The sequence below is a fragment of the Cygnus atratus genome, chromosome 25 (assembly GCF_013377495.2).
Source record: "Cygnus atratus isolate AKBS03 ecotype Queensland, Australia chromosome 25, CAtr_DNAZoo_HiC_assembly, whole genome shotgun sequence".
In the NCBI taxonomy this organism is placed as follows: Eukaryota; Metazoa; Chordata; class Aves; order Anseriformes; family Anatidae; genus Cygnus; species Cygnus atratus.
The window spans coordinates 4,992,749-5,007,954 of NC_066386.1; the positions used below are offsets into that span (position 1 = coordinate 4,992,749).

The 15,206-nt window shown below is 47.7% G+C and overlaps 2 protein-coding genes across 2 annotated transcripts in view; one reads left to right on the top strand and one right to left on the bottom strand.

Moving 5' to 3' along the window:
• WNT3 (Wnt family member 3) overlaps positions 1–9,455 on the top strand; it is a 50,069-nt gene extending 40,614 nt beyond the window's left edge. The window contains exons 3-4 of the mRNA XM_035566907.1: positions 7,747–8,012; positions 8,976–9,455. Coding sequence (XP_035422800.1) covers positions 7,747–8,012; positions 8,976–9,455 — 746 coding nt within the window. The remainder of the gene's footprint in view (positions 1–7,746; positions 8,013–8,975) is intronic.
• A 3,753-nt stretch (positions 9,456–13,208) lies between these two features.
• The window catches only part of NSF (N-ethylmaleimide sensitive factor, vesicle fusing ATPase), a 78,086-nt gene continuing 76,088 nt past the window's right edge, over positions 13,209–15,206 (bottom strand). The window contains exon 21 of the mRNA XM_035566846.1: positions 13,209–14,734. Within this exon, the coding sequence (XP_035422739.1) occupies positions 14,725–14,734 (10 nt within the window). The 3' untranslated portion in view covers positions 13,209–14,724. The remainder of the gene's footprint in view (positions 14,735–15,206) is intronic.

Genomic DNA, 15,206 nt, shown 5'->3' on the forward strand with positions numbered 1-15,206 from the left:
TGACTTTGCCTCCCTCTGGGCACATCACTCAAGCGCTGGCATCCATCCTTGAAACAGTCAGAGGGATTCCTGCCCCTGGGTCTTCTCACAGCCTCCCATCGCATCCCCATTTCGCTTCTCGTTCCAGCTGCACCATAGGACTCTAATCTCCTTCTGCAGTCTCTTGTGTGGCTTCAAACTCATTGGCATTACAGCACAGCAGAACCCCTGGGGGCTGAAATGCTCCTCCTGTTCATGGGCTGCTGAGCGCCAACCTCTGCTGAGGGCTCTGCCTTGAACAACCTGGTTTCCACCCATGTGCCACTGCCCTACCCAAAATTCCAGCTTACAGGGGCAGCAGTATCTGGCGAGCCTTAGATTTCCTCAGGCCACTGATTATCTTCCTTAGAGTTTTCTTTTTTGCATGTCTTTTTTTTCTAACCTGGGCTACAAAAAAAAAAAAAGCAAGGCAAGGCAAGAAAAAAGAAAGAAAAGAAAAAAGAGAAGAGAAGAGAAGAGAAGAGAAGAGAAGAGAAGAGAAGAGAAGAGAAGAGAAGAGAAGAGAAGAGAAGAGAAGAGAAGAGAAGAGAAGAGAAGAGAAGAGAAGAGAAGAGAAGAGAAGAGAAGAGAAGAGAAGAGAAGAGAAGAGAAGAGAAGAGAAGAGAAGAGAAGAGAAGAGGGGAGGGGAGGGGAGGGGAGGGGAGGGGAGGGGAGGGGAGGGGAGGGGAGGGAAAGGGAAGGGAAGGGAAGGGAAGGGAAGGGAAGGGAAGGGAAGGGAAGGGAAGGGAAGGGAAGGGAAGGGAAGGGAAGGGAAGGGAAGGGAAGGGAAGGGAAGGGAAGGGAAGGGAAGGGAAGGGAAGGGAAGGGAAGGGAAGGGAAGGGAAGGGAAGGGAAGGAAAGGAAAGGAAAGGAAAGGAAAGGAAAGGAAAGGAAAGGAAAGGAAAGGAAAGGAAAGGAAAGGAAAGGAAAGGAAAGGAAAGGAAAGGAAAGGAAAGGAAAGGAAAGGAAAGGAAGGAAAGGAAAGGAAAGGAAAGGAAAGGAAAGGAAAGGAAAAAGAAAAGAAAGAAAGAAAAGAAAAGAAAAGAAAAGAAAAGAAAAGAAAAGAAAAGAAAAGAAAAGAAAAGAAAAGAAAAGAAAAGAAAAGAAAAGAAAAGAAAAGAAAAGAAAAGAAAAGAAAAGAAAAGAAAAGAAAGCCCCAGAATCTGGGGTAAGATGGTAAGATCATGTTTTACAAGCAAATTCTCCGGCATGATTTATACTGCAGGTGTGCAATCTGCGGCAGCTTTAGGACAAAGAGGGAAGAAAAACCTGCTTCCCTCTCTCTCTCTTCTCCCTCTCTTTTTTCTTAAAATAAGGTCATTTTTTATTAAAAGACAATGTCTGTTCCAGCCAAGTCCTACACCAAAGCCAAGGCTGAGCCAACAGCCATGTGACTCACTGCCATGCTGGGACAGCGAGCAACAATTCCCTGTGTTAGCGATGAAATCTGGGATTTTGGCTGAAGCACAGGGCCCAAAAGCAGCCTCTTGTGAGTGCAAGGGGTGGGATGGCACCGCAGGCACCTGGTGACCATCTCCACGACGGAGGAGAGGCCACGGGCAGGGCTGGGCCTGCAGGACCAAGCTCAGCAGGAGCCTCAGCGGCCTTGCCTGCTTCTCCACCTCTTGCACACCAGCGGTTCCGCTCTTCCCCCATCTCCTCGTGAAGCAGCCGCCCTTTGCTCGCTCTCCAGGAGGATGTTGACAGCTCTCCAGAGGGTGCTCCTCAGCCCTGAGGCAGGCTCAAGCCCGCTGCAGGTTCCACCGGTCCTTCGCTTGCCGTGCGTGGCCCTGAGGAGCGTGACGGTGGCTGGGGCAGGTGCAGAAAGGCAGCTGGACCCAGGCTGCCTTCTGGGTCCTTGTGCGTTTGGCTAAGCCCCTGACACGAGCTGTGAAAAGGCAGGCAGACCGCAGCAAGATAACCCATGGCTTTTCTCAGCCATGACACTTGCAGTCATTTGCATCTAAACAGGGGTGTGTGGGATCAGGGGCCGTCTTGATATAAACTCAACAGCTTAAAGGGAGGGGGAGGGAAAGGAGAGAGGGAGAGAGAAAAATAAGCTTATACTGATGAGAAAGAGCTAAGCTTCCTCCCCTACTGTGAGGCAGGGCGAGCGATACCATCCCAGCACTGCAGTCGTTTCAAATTGCTGCACCATTCACACGCCCTTTAGCCATTCTGATCCGGTGGCGGGGGGCTGGGGAGAGCCATCAATAGGGATTTCCCAGCCCGGCTGGCGGGATTGGAGGGTGATGGCAGGACAGGGGAACATTGCCCCGTTGCTACGAGGTGCTCCTGGGGAATGCCAGTGCTCTGTGCCGTGGGTACGCTGGCCGGCGGAAACATTCTGCATTATGCTGGTAATACAGTGTGACACCGCGGGAACAATGGCAAATTGAGTGTCCCAGCAGGTAACGGGCCTGGCTGGGAGACAGTCGCAGTGGTGCACTGTCAAGATCGCTCTAATCCTCCCTCGCGAGCCCCTCCTCTGGTTCTGGGAACTCTGCTCCCTCATTTCATCTCTGGGAAATTCTCCCGGCTCCTTGCCCAGACCCAGGGGAGAATTTCAAGGCGACGCATTTGTGTTCGCAGCTCGCTCCCCACCACCCCCTCCCTGCCCCAATGCCACTTGCAGGGGCTGGCTTGGAGGCGTTGGGGTCCGGCGGCCATCGAGCGGCCCCCGGTGCACACTGTGCCACTGCCTGGTGAGCACGGTGCGGCCCAGCTGAGCTCATGGGGACTGTCCGCAGCGCAGCGCCAACACAGCCACTGTCACACAGCCCGCTGTCCCCGTGCCACGCTCTTTAAAGAGAGACCTTCGAAACACGCAGTGGCTCTTCGGCCTGTGCCCATTGCTTTTCCCTACCCTCAGGGTGCAAAGCAAAGGCATGTCAGCAAGCAGAATGGTTGGTGTCCTCCCCCTCTGCCCCCAAGCTGTCCTGGTTTGAGGCCAGAAGGGCTCACGAGCTCATCTAATCTGATCTGCTTTAGATCACAGGCCACCCAAATAGCCTTTGTCAGGCTGAAAACTTAAGTTAGATCAGTGATTTTCAACCTGTGGCCCACAGCCCCCAGTGGTCCCCCTATGAGCAGCAGTAAAAAATAACTAAGGGAAACAGGCTTTGCCTTGGCAGACAGAGGCTGGATCTCTGCTGGCATATTGGACGCAGGGATGGCAAAGAGAGAAGAATTTGAATTAAAGAAAGTGAAAACTATGGCACAATCCCACCAGCAAAGACAGGATTGAGCAGCCCTGATTTAGGACTATGTTTGGCATCATAGATCTGAGCTCCCAACATCACTTCAGAGACGTGTTTCTTTGGCTGGCACATACCCATGAGTTGCCTCTTTCTAGTGCCTACAAGAGGTGAAATTAGATCAGCTTGAGAGGCTTGATTTTTGGATGCTCCAGGAGCTAGATTGCACCTCAGCAGTGAAAACCACGGGCCAAGGAGCAAAAACTGGCACAACCAAGACCTCCCCAGGGCAGGAGGCGAGAGCATGACCCCTGCTCTGGGAAGACGGGACAGTCTCCAGGGTCTGAGTCAGGGAAAAATTCTGGTTTCATCCCGCATCCACTGAATACTGCCCTGATTACTCAGGTGAGCTACACCCATGAGGCACCTGGAAATGTCTCCTGCAGTGTACCCGAGGCACCATCCACCAGCAGTGGTACTCAGAACATCCCAGCCACTGACCATCCACCTTGAGCACAACTCCACTCTCCCGCACATTGGGCCAGTTGGTCTCCGAGCTGCTTAGACAGCATCCAAACATCCCCATTGCTTCCCTCTCCTACCCAACGCATTGCAGAAGATAGGGCTGGAAGCCATGTTTAAGGCCAAGATGAAATGTAAGTGAGCAGAAGGAAAGACACTTTGAAGAAGATTAAAAGAATTCATGAAAAGGTGCTAAATTAGCTGCATAAATTCACAGAGGAAGAAGACAGACAAAGGCCTTGTGCAGAGAGTGCAGGCAGAGAAAACGGCCATCAAGGGCAGCCCAATTTTGCCTTGGGCCATTCCAGCACTCAGGGAGAGAAAGGCACTTCCACTATATCCATTGGAGATGTTTTGAGACAACCCTATCCCAGAGGGAGAAGCTCTCATCTTTATGAGATGCTGTGGGGGGTTAAAGCACGGCAGTGTCATTCACCAGGGTGCTGTACCTATGCAGACTTTGACCCACTGGAAAGTATGGTTCAGCCGTATGCTTTGAAACAGTGTGACCAAAAAAATGTCCCTAAGGAAAAAATTGAGACTGAGATATTACTTTCAAAATGCTTGGAAAAGCCTGTATTTAGTACAGCCTTACTGAAGTCAATGGTCAAACTCCTGTTGATTTCAAAATACGTAGAAATAGTACAATACTATCTGATTTGACTTAAAAAAAAAAAAAAAAAAGCTTTAAAAACATCTTGAGCAGAGCCCTGTAGCTGAGCATCCAGGTCTCACTAAAGCAAGACCTCAGACTCCCAAGTCCAGGGAGCAAAGTTTCATGTCACAGTCCTCAGCTGGGCACAACCATTTGCTTCTCCTCACTATTCCGGAGAGAGGAATGAAACCCAGGAATAAATGCAGAGATGGGTAGCCAGGCTGATGAGTGAGCAGACAACATGTTATGGAAAAACTAAACAAATATTGAAACATAGTAAAATGTCAGGTTTGCTCTGAAAAAAAATTACCATGAAATAAATGCAAGAACCATAAAAGACTACTTGAAGCAAAAACCAATGTGAGCTCAGGAACAAAGGGTCTAAATTGATTAGGCTTTTAAAAAAATGGTTCAGGTTGAAAATTCAAAGAAGTTAGACCTTTGCTTGCTATCAAAGGGCCATCAGTCAGAGCACCAGCATGAGGTGGCATTAAACTCAAAGAACACATGGTAGGAAAATGCCACCATTTATTTGTACACTTAGGAGCAGACAAGGCCATCCCCTTTTCCATCATCTAAAGCTAGATCTAGGTCTTCAATGATTTTTGGTGGCCTCTCCCTGTTCTCTTCATTCGTTCTTCAGACAACCCACTCTACTCTGCCTCAGCAGCACAGCTGCATGAGGGATGCAGGTAAGTCAGTCCTGCGTTTAGTTCTCCATGACCAGGTCTTGCTGGATTGAATAGCTGTGAGATCTTCTCTTTTCCAAAAAATGCTCTGCAATTTGGACCAAGAACAGCCAAAGAGAACCTCAACAGGGCTATATTCATTTATAGTATTGTTTCTTTGGTGCTTCTAACATCTCGTAAGTTTTGTCTGGTAGCAGGAAGCTAGGAAAATCTGTCTTGATGGCTTCGTTCCAGCTACTGCTTTGGGTGTGCTATTCAGGAGAGTCACCCACACTGCCATCTAAGGGGTGCACTTCAATACTGGGCTTTTCTCATTTCTGCCCCGAACAACTCATCATAATCAGATGGTCCTCATGTTTCTGGAACCCATCACTGGGTGAGGAAGGAACGGCTGTGGTGCTCAGACAGAGTGCAGTGCAGCATGCAGGGCTGCTGGAGAGGTTTCAGGGCACAGGGAAAAGCAGCAGCTCCTTGGCTTCAGGCACTTGATGTGAGCTTGCAGGCTTCAGGCACAGAGCAGGCAGCTTTGGTGCTGGGGTCCCAGAGCTGAATGCAGGACTCCAGGTGGGGTCTCACGAGAGCAGAGCAGAGGGGCACAATCCCCTCCCTCGCCCTGCTGCCCACGCTGCTTTTGGTGCAGCCCAGGGTACGGTTGGCTTTCTGGGCTGCGAGCGCACATTTCTGGCTTATGTTGAGCTTCTCATCCACCAGCACACCCAGGCCCTGCTCTGCAGGGCTGCTCTCAATCCATTCTCCACCCAGCCTGTGGTTGTGCTTGGGATTGCCCCAACCCAAGTGCAGGGCCATGGGTTTGCACAGCCACATCTCTCAGGCCTGTCCAGGTCCCTCTGCATGGCATCCATCCCTTCCCTCCAGTGTGTCGGCTGCACCACACAGCTTGGTGTCATTGGCAAACTTGCTGAGGGTACGTTCAATCTCACTGTCCACTGAGCCAACAAGCTGAAACACCAAGTCAATGTAAACATTTTTATGGCTTTTGGCGGCTTTCCCATACCCATGTGCATTTTGGCTGCTGTCATCCAAAGTCCACGTTCTTTCTGGATTAAGGCCCCACAGAACGACCAGAGAAGGGGAGGGCTTGAAAGTTCCCCTCCCATGGCCATGGGTGGAAGAGGTGATGGACAGAGATGCTGCAGTTCATTAAACCCCCTGCACCTTCATCTTCATGTGGATTCTGGGTATATCTTTGTTCTTCTGAAACATTTCCTCTCATTAGCACAGAGAATCCACACATGCTCCCCTTCCTAGCTCCCAGCCCACTCGGGCATCCTGGACATTTTATTTAACCTTGTATTCAGCATTCAGTGGTTTCAGGAGTTCTCTAGCTTTGTCCCTGTCAAAATTTATTCACTGCGACTGTGTACATGGAGAATGCCAATAGTTACAGACTCAGAATTTCGCCTGCTTCATCACACTTGAGTTTCATCTGCTTTGATTTCCTCCAGGATTGTTCACTAATTAATGAGCAACTGCAAGGTTTCCTACACACCCTCAGCTGGTTTTAGTCTACTACAGAGCCAGGTGGGTTAAATGTGCGTAGGTGAACAGCTCAGCCACTCTGCAAGGGCATTTCAGCCTGGAAAGATACTCCGACACATGAAGCTGAAGCAGAAGTGACTCAACCAGGCCCAGCATCCCATCTTGAGCTCTCAGCCTGTCTCATCCTGTTGTCTGTCCCCCACCAGGAGGTGAAAAAGCCTCTGCTGTCACTGGCATGGCAGGCTGGACACCTCGACAGTCTCTTGCTGCCTGCAAAAGGTCAGAAGGGACCTCGTCCAGGAACTCATTTTCTGGATGAGAAAGTCCAAGCTTAATTCTGAAATATAATTTCAAATGGGGACAGTGTCTCCAAACCACAGTGTGTGGGGAGGGCCCCAGTCTGCAGCCCCACGGTCTGTCTTTGCTCACAGCTGTTCAGGCTGGTGTGTGGCATCTCTGGGACAATGTTGGTGCCATCGTACACAGAGTTCAGTGGTGACAAGAAGGTTTTTTGGTGGCTAATAGCATCCGCTGCTGTAAAGTCATTTAGTTTAGTCTAGATGCATTTAACTTTAATCACTAGCTCTTAGGCTTTGTTCTGTCATCATCTATTCTGTCTCATCTGAAGCCTTTTCTCCGTTTCAGCATGTAGAGAAGTTACTTCATCTCCCCTTGGGCTAATTCCAGGCACTGAGTCCCTTAGTCCTCTTTGGGTTTCCAGACCAGAAACAATCACAGAATGGAATCACAGAATGGTTTGGGTTGGAAGGGACCCTAAAGATCAAGTTCCCACCCACTGCCATGGGCAGGGAGACCTCCCACTAGACCAGGGTATTTATTAACTACTCCAGTAACTCTTTCCCAAGGCCCTTTAAGCTCTCGCCGGCATTTGGTTTAAGCAGGGTCCCCTGTGCTGGATCACATACCTCACTTGTGATACACAGAGCTGGAGCCACGCTTCTCTCCTACCTGCTGATCCTGCCTACGTGTTTCAAAGGGCAATGCCAGCCAGCAGCACTGTATTCAAAAATGTTCATTGCAAAATGAGTAAAATAATGTTTAGTGATTTAATGAGATGTAGAAGATGCTGAAGAATGTTGGGAAGGAAAAAAAAAAAAGTGCTACATGCATGACAGATAATCCCATGGGCTCTCTTTATTCCCAGCCACACGAGAGTCTGCCTTTGTCCACGCCATCGCATCAGCCGGCGTGGCCTTCGCTGTGACCCGCTCCTGTGCCGAGGGCACGTCCACGATCTGCGGCTGTGATTCCCACCACAAAGGGCCTCCGGGAGACGGCTGGAAATGGGGGGGATGCAGCGAGGACGCCGACTTTGGTGTGCTGGTATCCCGGGAATTCGCAGATGCTCGAGAGAACCGGCCAGACGCCCGCTCGGCCATGAACAGACACAATAACGAGGCCGGAAGGACGGTGAGTGCTCGACGGGCCCAGCGGTGGCCATCCATGCCTGCAAGGATGGCCCAGCCTGGCTCCAGAACTGGACTGCAACGGTGCCCAAGCAGGAGCTTTCTAGGGGTGTTTCCAGGGCACAGCATTTCCACTCTCTGCAGGTGCAGGTTTCTTAACCTGCAGGTGGAGGTTAAGAAGAGCTAAAGCATGCCTAGTGTCCAGCACAACCAGCCCCAGCCTGGTAACTCTGGCTGTAAGCAGGCACCTGTGCTGCTGTCTGCTCAGGGCCATTTGCAAACTGAGTGTGTTTTAACCATGTTAGCGTGAGACCTTGCTTAGAGCAAACTCTCAAGATCACTTTTCCATAGTACAGTAGACAGAAGTGGAAGGGCATCAGCTCAAATCTCTAACTTGTGTTAAATGATTCCAGTTTCCTGTTAAAAAAAGCAAGTCTAACAATTTTAATAAAAATCAATGATTATGTTGTACCACATGGATGAGATTTCTGGGGAAGAGAGAGTATAATGTCCCTAGATTCACAATTTCATTCATTTTCTAGTGCAAACCAGTACACTCAGCATAACATGAAGGGTTATTAGCAAAGCCGTGACAAGGGGGTCAGTCCACATCTGGGTGTCAGAGACATCCTCCAGCCCTCAACTGCTCTGGGCTCTCATTGTCCAACACACAGGACAGGGAAGATCCCAGCACTTCCCTTGCAAGGATCAGACCTTGGCATTAGATTGGATTAGATAGAGGATTAAAGCAGCTGCCCACCTTAGAAGTGTTTTTTCCAGTGCTACATATCCAGCTAGAGATATTTCTGCCACATGCCAAAGCTCCCATGCATTAACTGCTACCCTACGCCTTCCAGACCAAGCTCAGATCAGATGTTTGAATCCAGGTAGCAGAGGGGAGTGATTCAAAACCAGCTCACGGCACTGTAATCCACTGCTGACTGCCTATTTTTTCTCCCCTGGACAGACCATTCTGGACCACATGCACCTGAAGTGCAAGTGCCACGGTCTCTCGGGAAGCTGCGAGGTCAAGACCTGCTGGTGGGCCCAGCCTGACTTTCGGGCCATTGGTGACTACCTGAAGGATAAATATGACAGCGCTTCTGAGATGGTGGTTGAAAAGCACCGGGAATCTCGGGGATGGGTAGAAACTCTTAGGGCCAAGTATGCTCTTTTCAAGCCACCGACAGAGCGGGATCTGGTCTACTATGAGAACTCCCCCAATTTTTGCGAGCCCAACCCAGAGACAGGATCCTTTGGGACAAGGGACAGAACATGCAACGTCACCTCACATGGGATTGACGGCTGTGACCTGCTGTGCTGCGGTCGTGGCCATAACACCAGAACTGAGAAACGGAAGGAGAAGTGTCACTGCATCTTCCACTGGTGCTGCTATGTGAGTTGCCAGGAGTGCATACGTGTCTACGACGTCCACACCTGCAAGTAAACATAGGCAGGTTTCCAACTGATGGGAGGTTGCTACAGAGCAGGGCCAGAGGGTCACCAGCCCTGGGATCAGCCTCTACACGGTGGCCTCACACTTCAGAGGATGGCACAAAAAAAATCCTAGTGCTCTTGGCCAATTTGGTTGGAGCAGACACCCTCCTACCGCCAGCCGCAGCGCTGCCAAGAGGACTCACAGCATCACCCAGCCTCACCCACACAAGACAGTCCGAGGCTAGACCCGACACTGCAGACACATGAGATCAATTATCTGCTGACTTTTCTTGTGCTGCTTGGCATGACAGGCTGTCTGGGGAGAAGCAGGGACAGCGCAGGGACACCATAGGCCCGCACAGCCACGGCCATCGGTGTGCTGTAACGCAGCACGCACAGCTTTCGGTTCTGACCTCCTCTGCAGGTCTGGCCCACCTAGATGTTCATACGGGGTTTCAAGTGGAAATGAATTTAACATGGTGAAAGCAAAACAACTCCAGGTTCCCCCACCTGCTGGCATGGGCTGGCCTGGCCTCAGCAGCTGTGGTGAGGAGCAGGGAAAGAGCCAGCCCCCAGCAGCCAGGCCCCTTCTTTCCAGCTCCAAGTTACGCTGGAGAAACAAGCCTGAGTACACACACAGCCTTACAGCCCGTCTCCCCTTCGCTCGCTCTGCTCCCCATGCTCCAAAGCCACCTCCCCAAATTCCCCTGAGGAGCACAGCAGGAAACCAGAATCCAGAGCTGCTCCTTCAGCATTTGGCCCAAGTCCCAGGGAAGAGCAGGGCCCGTGTGGTGACGCTGCTATCTCTCATGTGGGATCACACCACTGCTCCAGCGTGCTCTTTGCCGTGCAGCTGCTGAGAAGATTTTTAAGGTTTTGCTGCCATCTTTCCAGGGCAGCCCAAGATGTGATCTGGGCAGGTGCACGCCGCTGATGCACCCATTTGCCAGGCATTCCCTAGTATGACTTTTTATGTTCCAGGGCGAGCTCAGAGCATCTCTCTGATAACGGGGTGTCCGCCAGGCTAGCTGCTACACCAGCTTTTAGCATCAACAACGGATGAGGAGACAGAAGCTGTAGCAAGAAGAAATGCCTGCCCAAGCCTTCTTGCCTTCTCCCATCTGACAGACTTGTTCAAACCACTTCATCCAGCATGAGAGAGGCAAGGGCAGATGAGGAAGTGAGAGTTTTATCCGTCTGCATGGAATAGTCACAGTCCCAGGCAGAGCCTCTCCTTCCCTTGGGATTTAAGTTATCAGCAACTCATTCACGAGGGGACCACGTCAAGCACAGAGGCTCCGTGCCTTTAGCAGGGATTTGGGCCCCAGGTGTGGCCGCACGCATCCCATAACCCATCCCAGTGCAGAAGAACCAGCATTTGTCCCTCTTCCCACTCACCAGTGCTCCTTGACCCCATTGCCCCTCACTTTGGGCTCATGTTTTCATGGTGTATTGACACTGAAATTAAAACAAACAAAAAAAAACAAACACATTCTCTTTTTCCTGGCAGGCTCCTCCAACATAAGGGGACCAATATACCCATGTTCCAGTGCCAATTCTCATGTGTCAGTGGTTTAACATAGAAGTTGCAAAAAATGTCTAAAACTCTATAGCTGTGTCTTCTACTCCACTCATTTCTTTGTCCACAGGAAGGAGTAGTCGATTGTCCTGCAAAGAGCAATAAAATGATGGAAGACCCCTCATACAAAGAGCAGAGTACATGGCCCTGACACTCACACCTGTGATTGGACCAAAATTCTCAGTCCCTCCTCTGCAGAGCATGATGAAGAGCTACTGGGTTTGAACACCCTGATAAGCATTAGTTTTCTAAAATTAAAGATCACAGCAGAGCTCTAAGAAACCTCCACGTTCCTGAAATCAGCCATCTTCAACATGCATTCTATTTAACGTATATATTAAATTCTGTCTGGAAAGACTCCAAGTACCTGACTTTAAACAAAACTCCTTTTGTGTTTTTTTTTGTTGTTGTTGTTTTTGTTTTTAATCGAGAAAAGGTATTTAATATTAAATAGAACATTTATTGCCTTGTAATTATTTTACTGTAGCCAGGTATTCTAGCACTGAATGGAAGATCTTTTTCCATCAATCTGCTGTATCCAAAGTTTTGTATAAAGTTGTAGAGGTTGATTTTTTTTTATTTTATATTCAGAAAATTTCTCTTTTTATAAGCATTATTTATTATACAATGTATATACTTGAGTTAACTAAGATTATATATTATATAAATATATATATTTGGAGAAAAATATATTTCAACTTGCATTTTTTTGTGGTACATCATTAAACAGAAGGTAAAAAAACAAAAACATGCACTTGCCAGCTTGTATGGTTTGCCTCTTAAGGTGCTTTGAGTTCTGCCCAATGACATCCACAGGAGTGGTGGCTCCTCACCCGGTTACTTACACACAGGGACAGTCACATGAATGCAAGACAATGATAGCAAAATGCAGCCAGTGATGAGATCTTAGAGCTGACTGCTAACGTGTTTAGTTACAGAGGGGCATCGCGTAACATGCATACACCACTAGATTACTAGATAAAAATAGCCTTTAGCCTTCAAATTGTCCCCCCACTAAAGCACTTGCAAGCTGTCACTGAATCACCTTTTGGACAGACTGATACCCACAGTTTGTCACTTAAAACATCTTTTCCTGTGCATGAATAATTGTGTGGGCGTTTCTGTAACATCTCCCACACCTTATCAATGCTGTAAGTGCATGCAATTTTCCAGAGCAGTGGCCCTAAATTCCCTATTTTAAGGCTTTAAAAAGATAATAATAAATCTGTATTTCTATACTGATCCCCAATTTATAAACAAACCAAACGCATTCACCTTCTTGCAGTGTGCTGTTTGCTTCTCGTATTACGCTGCTTGTGCATTACCAATTCCTAACTCTGTTTCATTGCACCACGCTGGACACAGCACACTTCTGTGAGGACCACCTCCTCTGGCACGGCAGCAGTGATGCCTTCAGAGTTACACACGCATCAGCGAGGCGTGGTTATAATCCACACAACTGAGAAGTCTGCCCTCATCAGGCTTTTTACGCTTAACAGCTTTATGAGTGGAAGCTTTGTCCATCATCCCATCCCTTTCCCCACATGACTCTCTCTCTCAAAAAGACACCCCAACACTTTCAAACACCTTTGCCTCTGCCTACCAGCTCAGTTTGTGAGACAGTTACATTTCTGCAAGGTTCATGAAAAAAAAAAAAAAGCCACAGCAACAGGATAAGGTAGGCAATGAAGAATTTGGCCAATACTGTTCAAAGCAATGTAGTTCTCACCGTAAAGCCACTCTTGCCCAGGCACAGCATCTTAAACAAAATGTGATAGGACTCGTTCTCTTTCGCCACCTGCAGGAAACTCCTTAGACGGAGACCCACACAACAGGTTGTGCCCATCAGTTCTTCCTGGTTTTCCAACATGGCCTTCTTCAAGTGATAAATCACACATGTACACATACATGCATCTTAGAGATTTCCTCAGCAGTGCAAGGTTCAGAAAACTAGAATGAACTGATTGGTTTAAAATGGTCTTCTTGGCCAACTGCTTTAGGACTACCTGTGGTCAAGCTATCCAAACTTTGAGATCTATTCAGTCCATCGATGCTCAGGTACAAACTGTAGCATCCCTCTGGCAGCAGCAGCCCAGGAATCACTTTCCTATCTTCATCAGCACTCTACATATACACCTCTGGCTGACTAACACCAAAGACACAGATGTCCCCCAGACCATCACAAATAGTTGTGCTTTTTTATTGAATCCATTAATGTGCAATTGAACAAGATATTTATTCATCAATATAGTTCTGGACATAGACACAATAAGGTTTACATCATTTACTCTGAAATATAAGTTAATGTGTTCTGCTAGGACTAGCAGAAGAAAGAAAGGAACAAAAAGTCACAAGATCGTACACAAAATGAGAGGAATAATAATCACTGGGACTCACAATGCCATCACAATACAACAGCACTGCCAAAGGAAAAGAAACTAGAGTGGAGTGACTAAAATACTCCGATTGCCATAAGTATGCAATAAGGACTTGAGTACCTTCACCTTTGGGCCTGAAAGAATGTAAAGTACTCTCCTTCCCTGGGAACACCTCTTTGAGTACAAGCTGCTAGTCCTGAGCAGCATGTCTAGTCAAGTTAAGGAAGCTACACTGACTAAGATCTCATAAATGGCTTTGATTTCATGCCCCACCAAATTGAGGTATGTTCCATGAACCTTATTAAACATGTGGAGCCAAAGAACCAGAGGGGAGTATCCTCACACAGTCGTCAGCAGCAGCACCTCATTGATGCAAGATGACTATTGGGGAAAGACCACATAACAAAGTTTGATACATTCCTTTGTTTCAGTGCAAAAAACATGGCAATACACATCTCGTGCATCCACAGAGTTTGGCTTCCTCTTCATCTCTAAGGAGGAATTTCATCCTTTGGTAACATGGCAGAAAAGTGGGATAATAAGGAGGCCTGCAAATGCCCAAACTGCCATCTACACTGCACAAATGAGCTTTCAGGTTATAATCAGCATCTCTAAAACTGTTTTTGAATTAACATGTTTTAATGCCTTAAAATACTGGATTTGAAAGTTTCCTCTACTCTGATCAACATACTTTCCTGCCTTCTTCCAGTCCCTAATATAAGTAGCCAGTCTCTCTCTCATCAGGCCACAAAATACCTGGGCCTGAAAATGGGTAAAAATGGATATTAGCATGTAGGAAATTCTAGAGCTGAATTATTGTGGTCATTGACTTTTAGGTTAGCAGCCTCAATGTTCAGTGAGGCATACGATGACAAAGAAAAACGCTGAAGAGAGTGTTCATCAAATCAGAACAACAGAGTAGTACTTTAATAAGCCTTCACCGCAGACTACTGGGTTTTACTAGAATTCACATTTTCTTTCCCTATCTTAGTAAGTGGATGATGGACACAAGTGAGCATTAGCTTCAAAACTTACAGAACATTTCCCCCATGCTAAAATCAAATGAGAATGCAGCCTTGCCTGCACAGAGACAGAAGCACAGTGTTCTAGAAGACACTTCCACATGACATCTGTATATTAAAGACAAAGAATAAAGATACTGTATTGCACTAAACATGCAAATTCCACATTGGGTTCTTGTAAACAGGGGAGTATTTCACTTTGTCCAGTGTGTTGAAAGCAGAAGAGTAAAGATCCCAGTGTATATTCTTCAGGTTGGTCACTTTTCCAGCTGTTGATCTTGCACTTGGTCCATCTTCAGTTTAGGGAACTCTAGCAAAAGAAACCAAATCCATCAAGAAAGCATGCACATGTATAAAAGCACCACTCACTCACATGTAGCCAAGACAGATACTGTTGTGAGTTTCCCCAGCAGATACTGCCCTACGTGCATTAGAAGACAAAGTTCCAGATTTGAGATAAACAGATGGATTTCAACTCTAGCAGAATCTCTTTTGATTTAACTTAAATTGTAGTCCAATCTCCCATTTACACTTTAGCAGTCACAGGTAAATTAAGAAAAGCGAAGAATTCGGACATGCAGGTTCTCAGAAAGTCTTCAGAACCTCCCTCTCCCATAAAAACTGGCATATAGCTGCTAAGATAGCTGATAGTAATAAGAACTTATATATAGTTCTGTAAATACAGGAGGGGCCAACACTGATGTCAGATATACCGTTGTGCAGTTTACCCTTAACAGGAAGCAGCAGCCTTGTTTCTGCATGGAGAATAGAATTTTAATCAA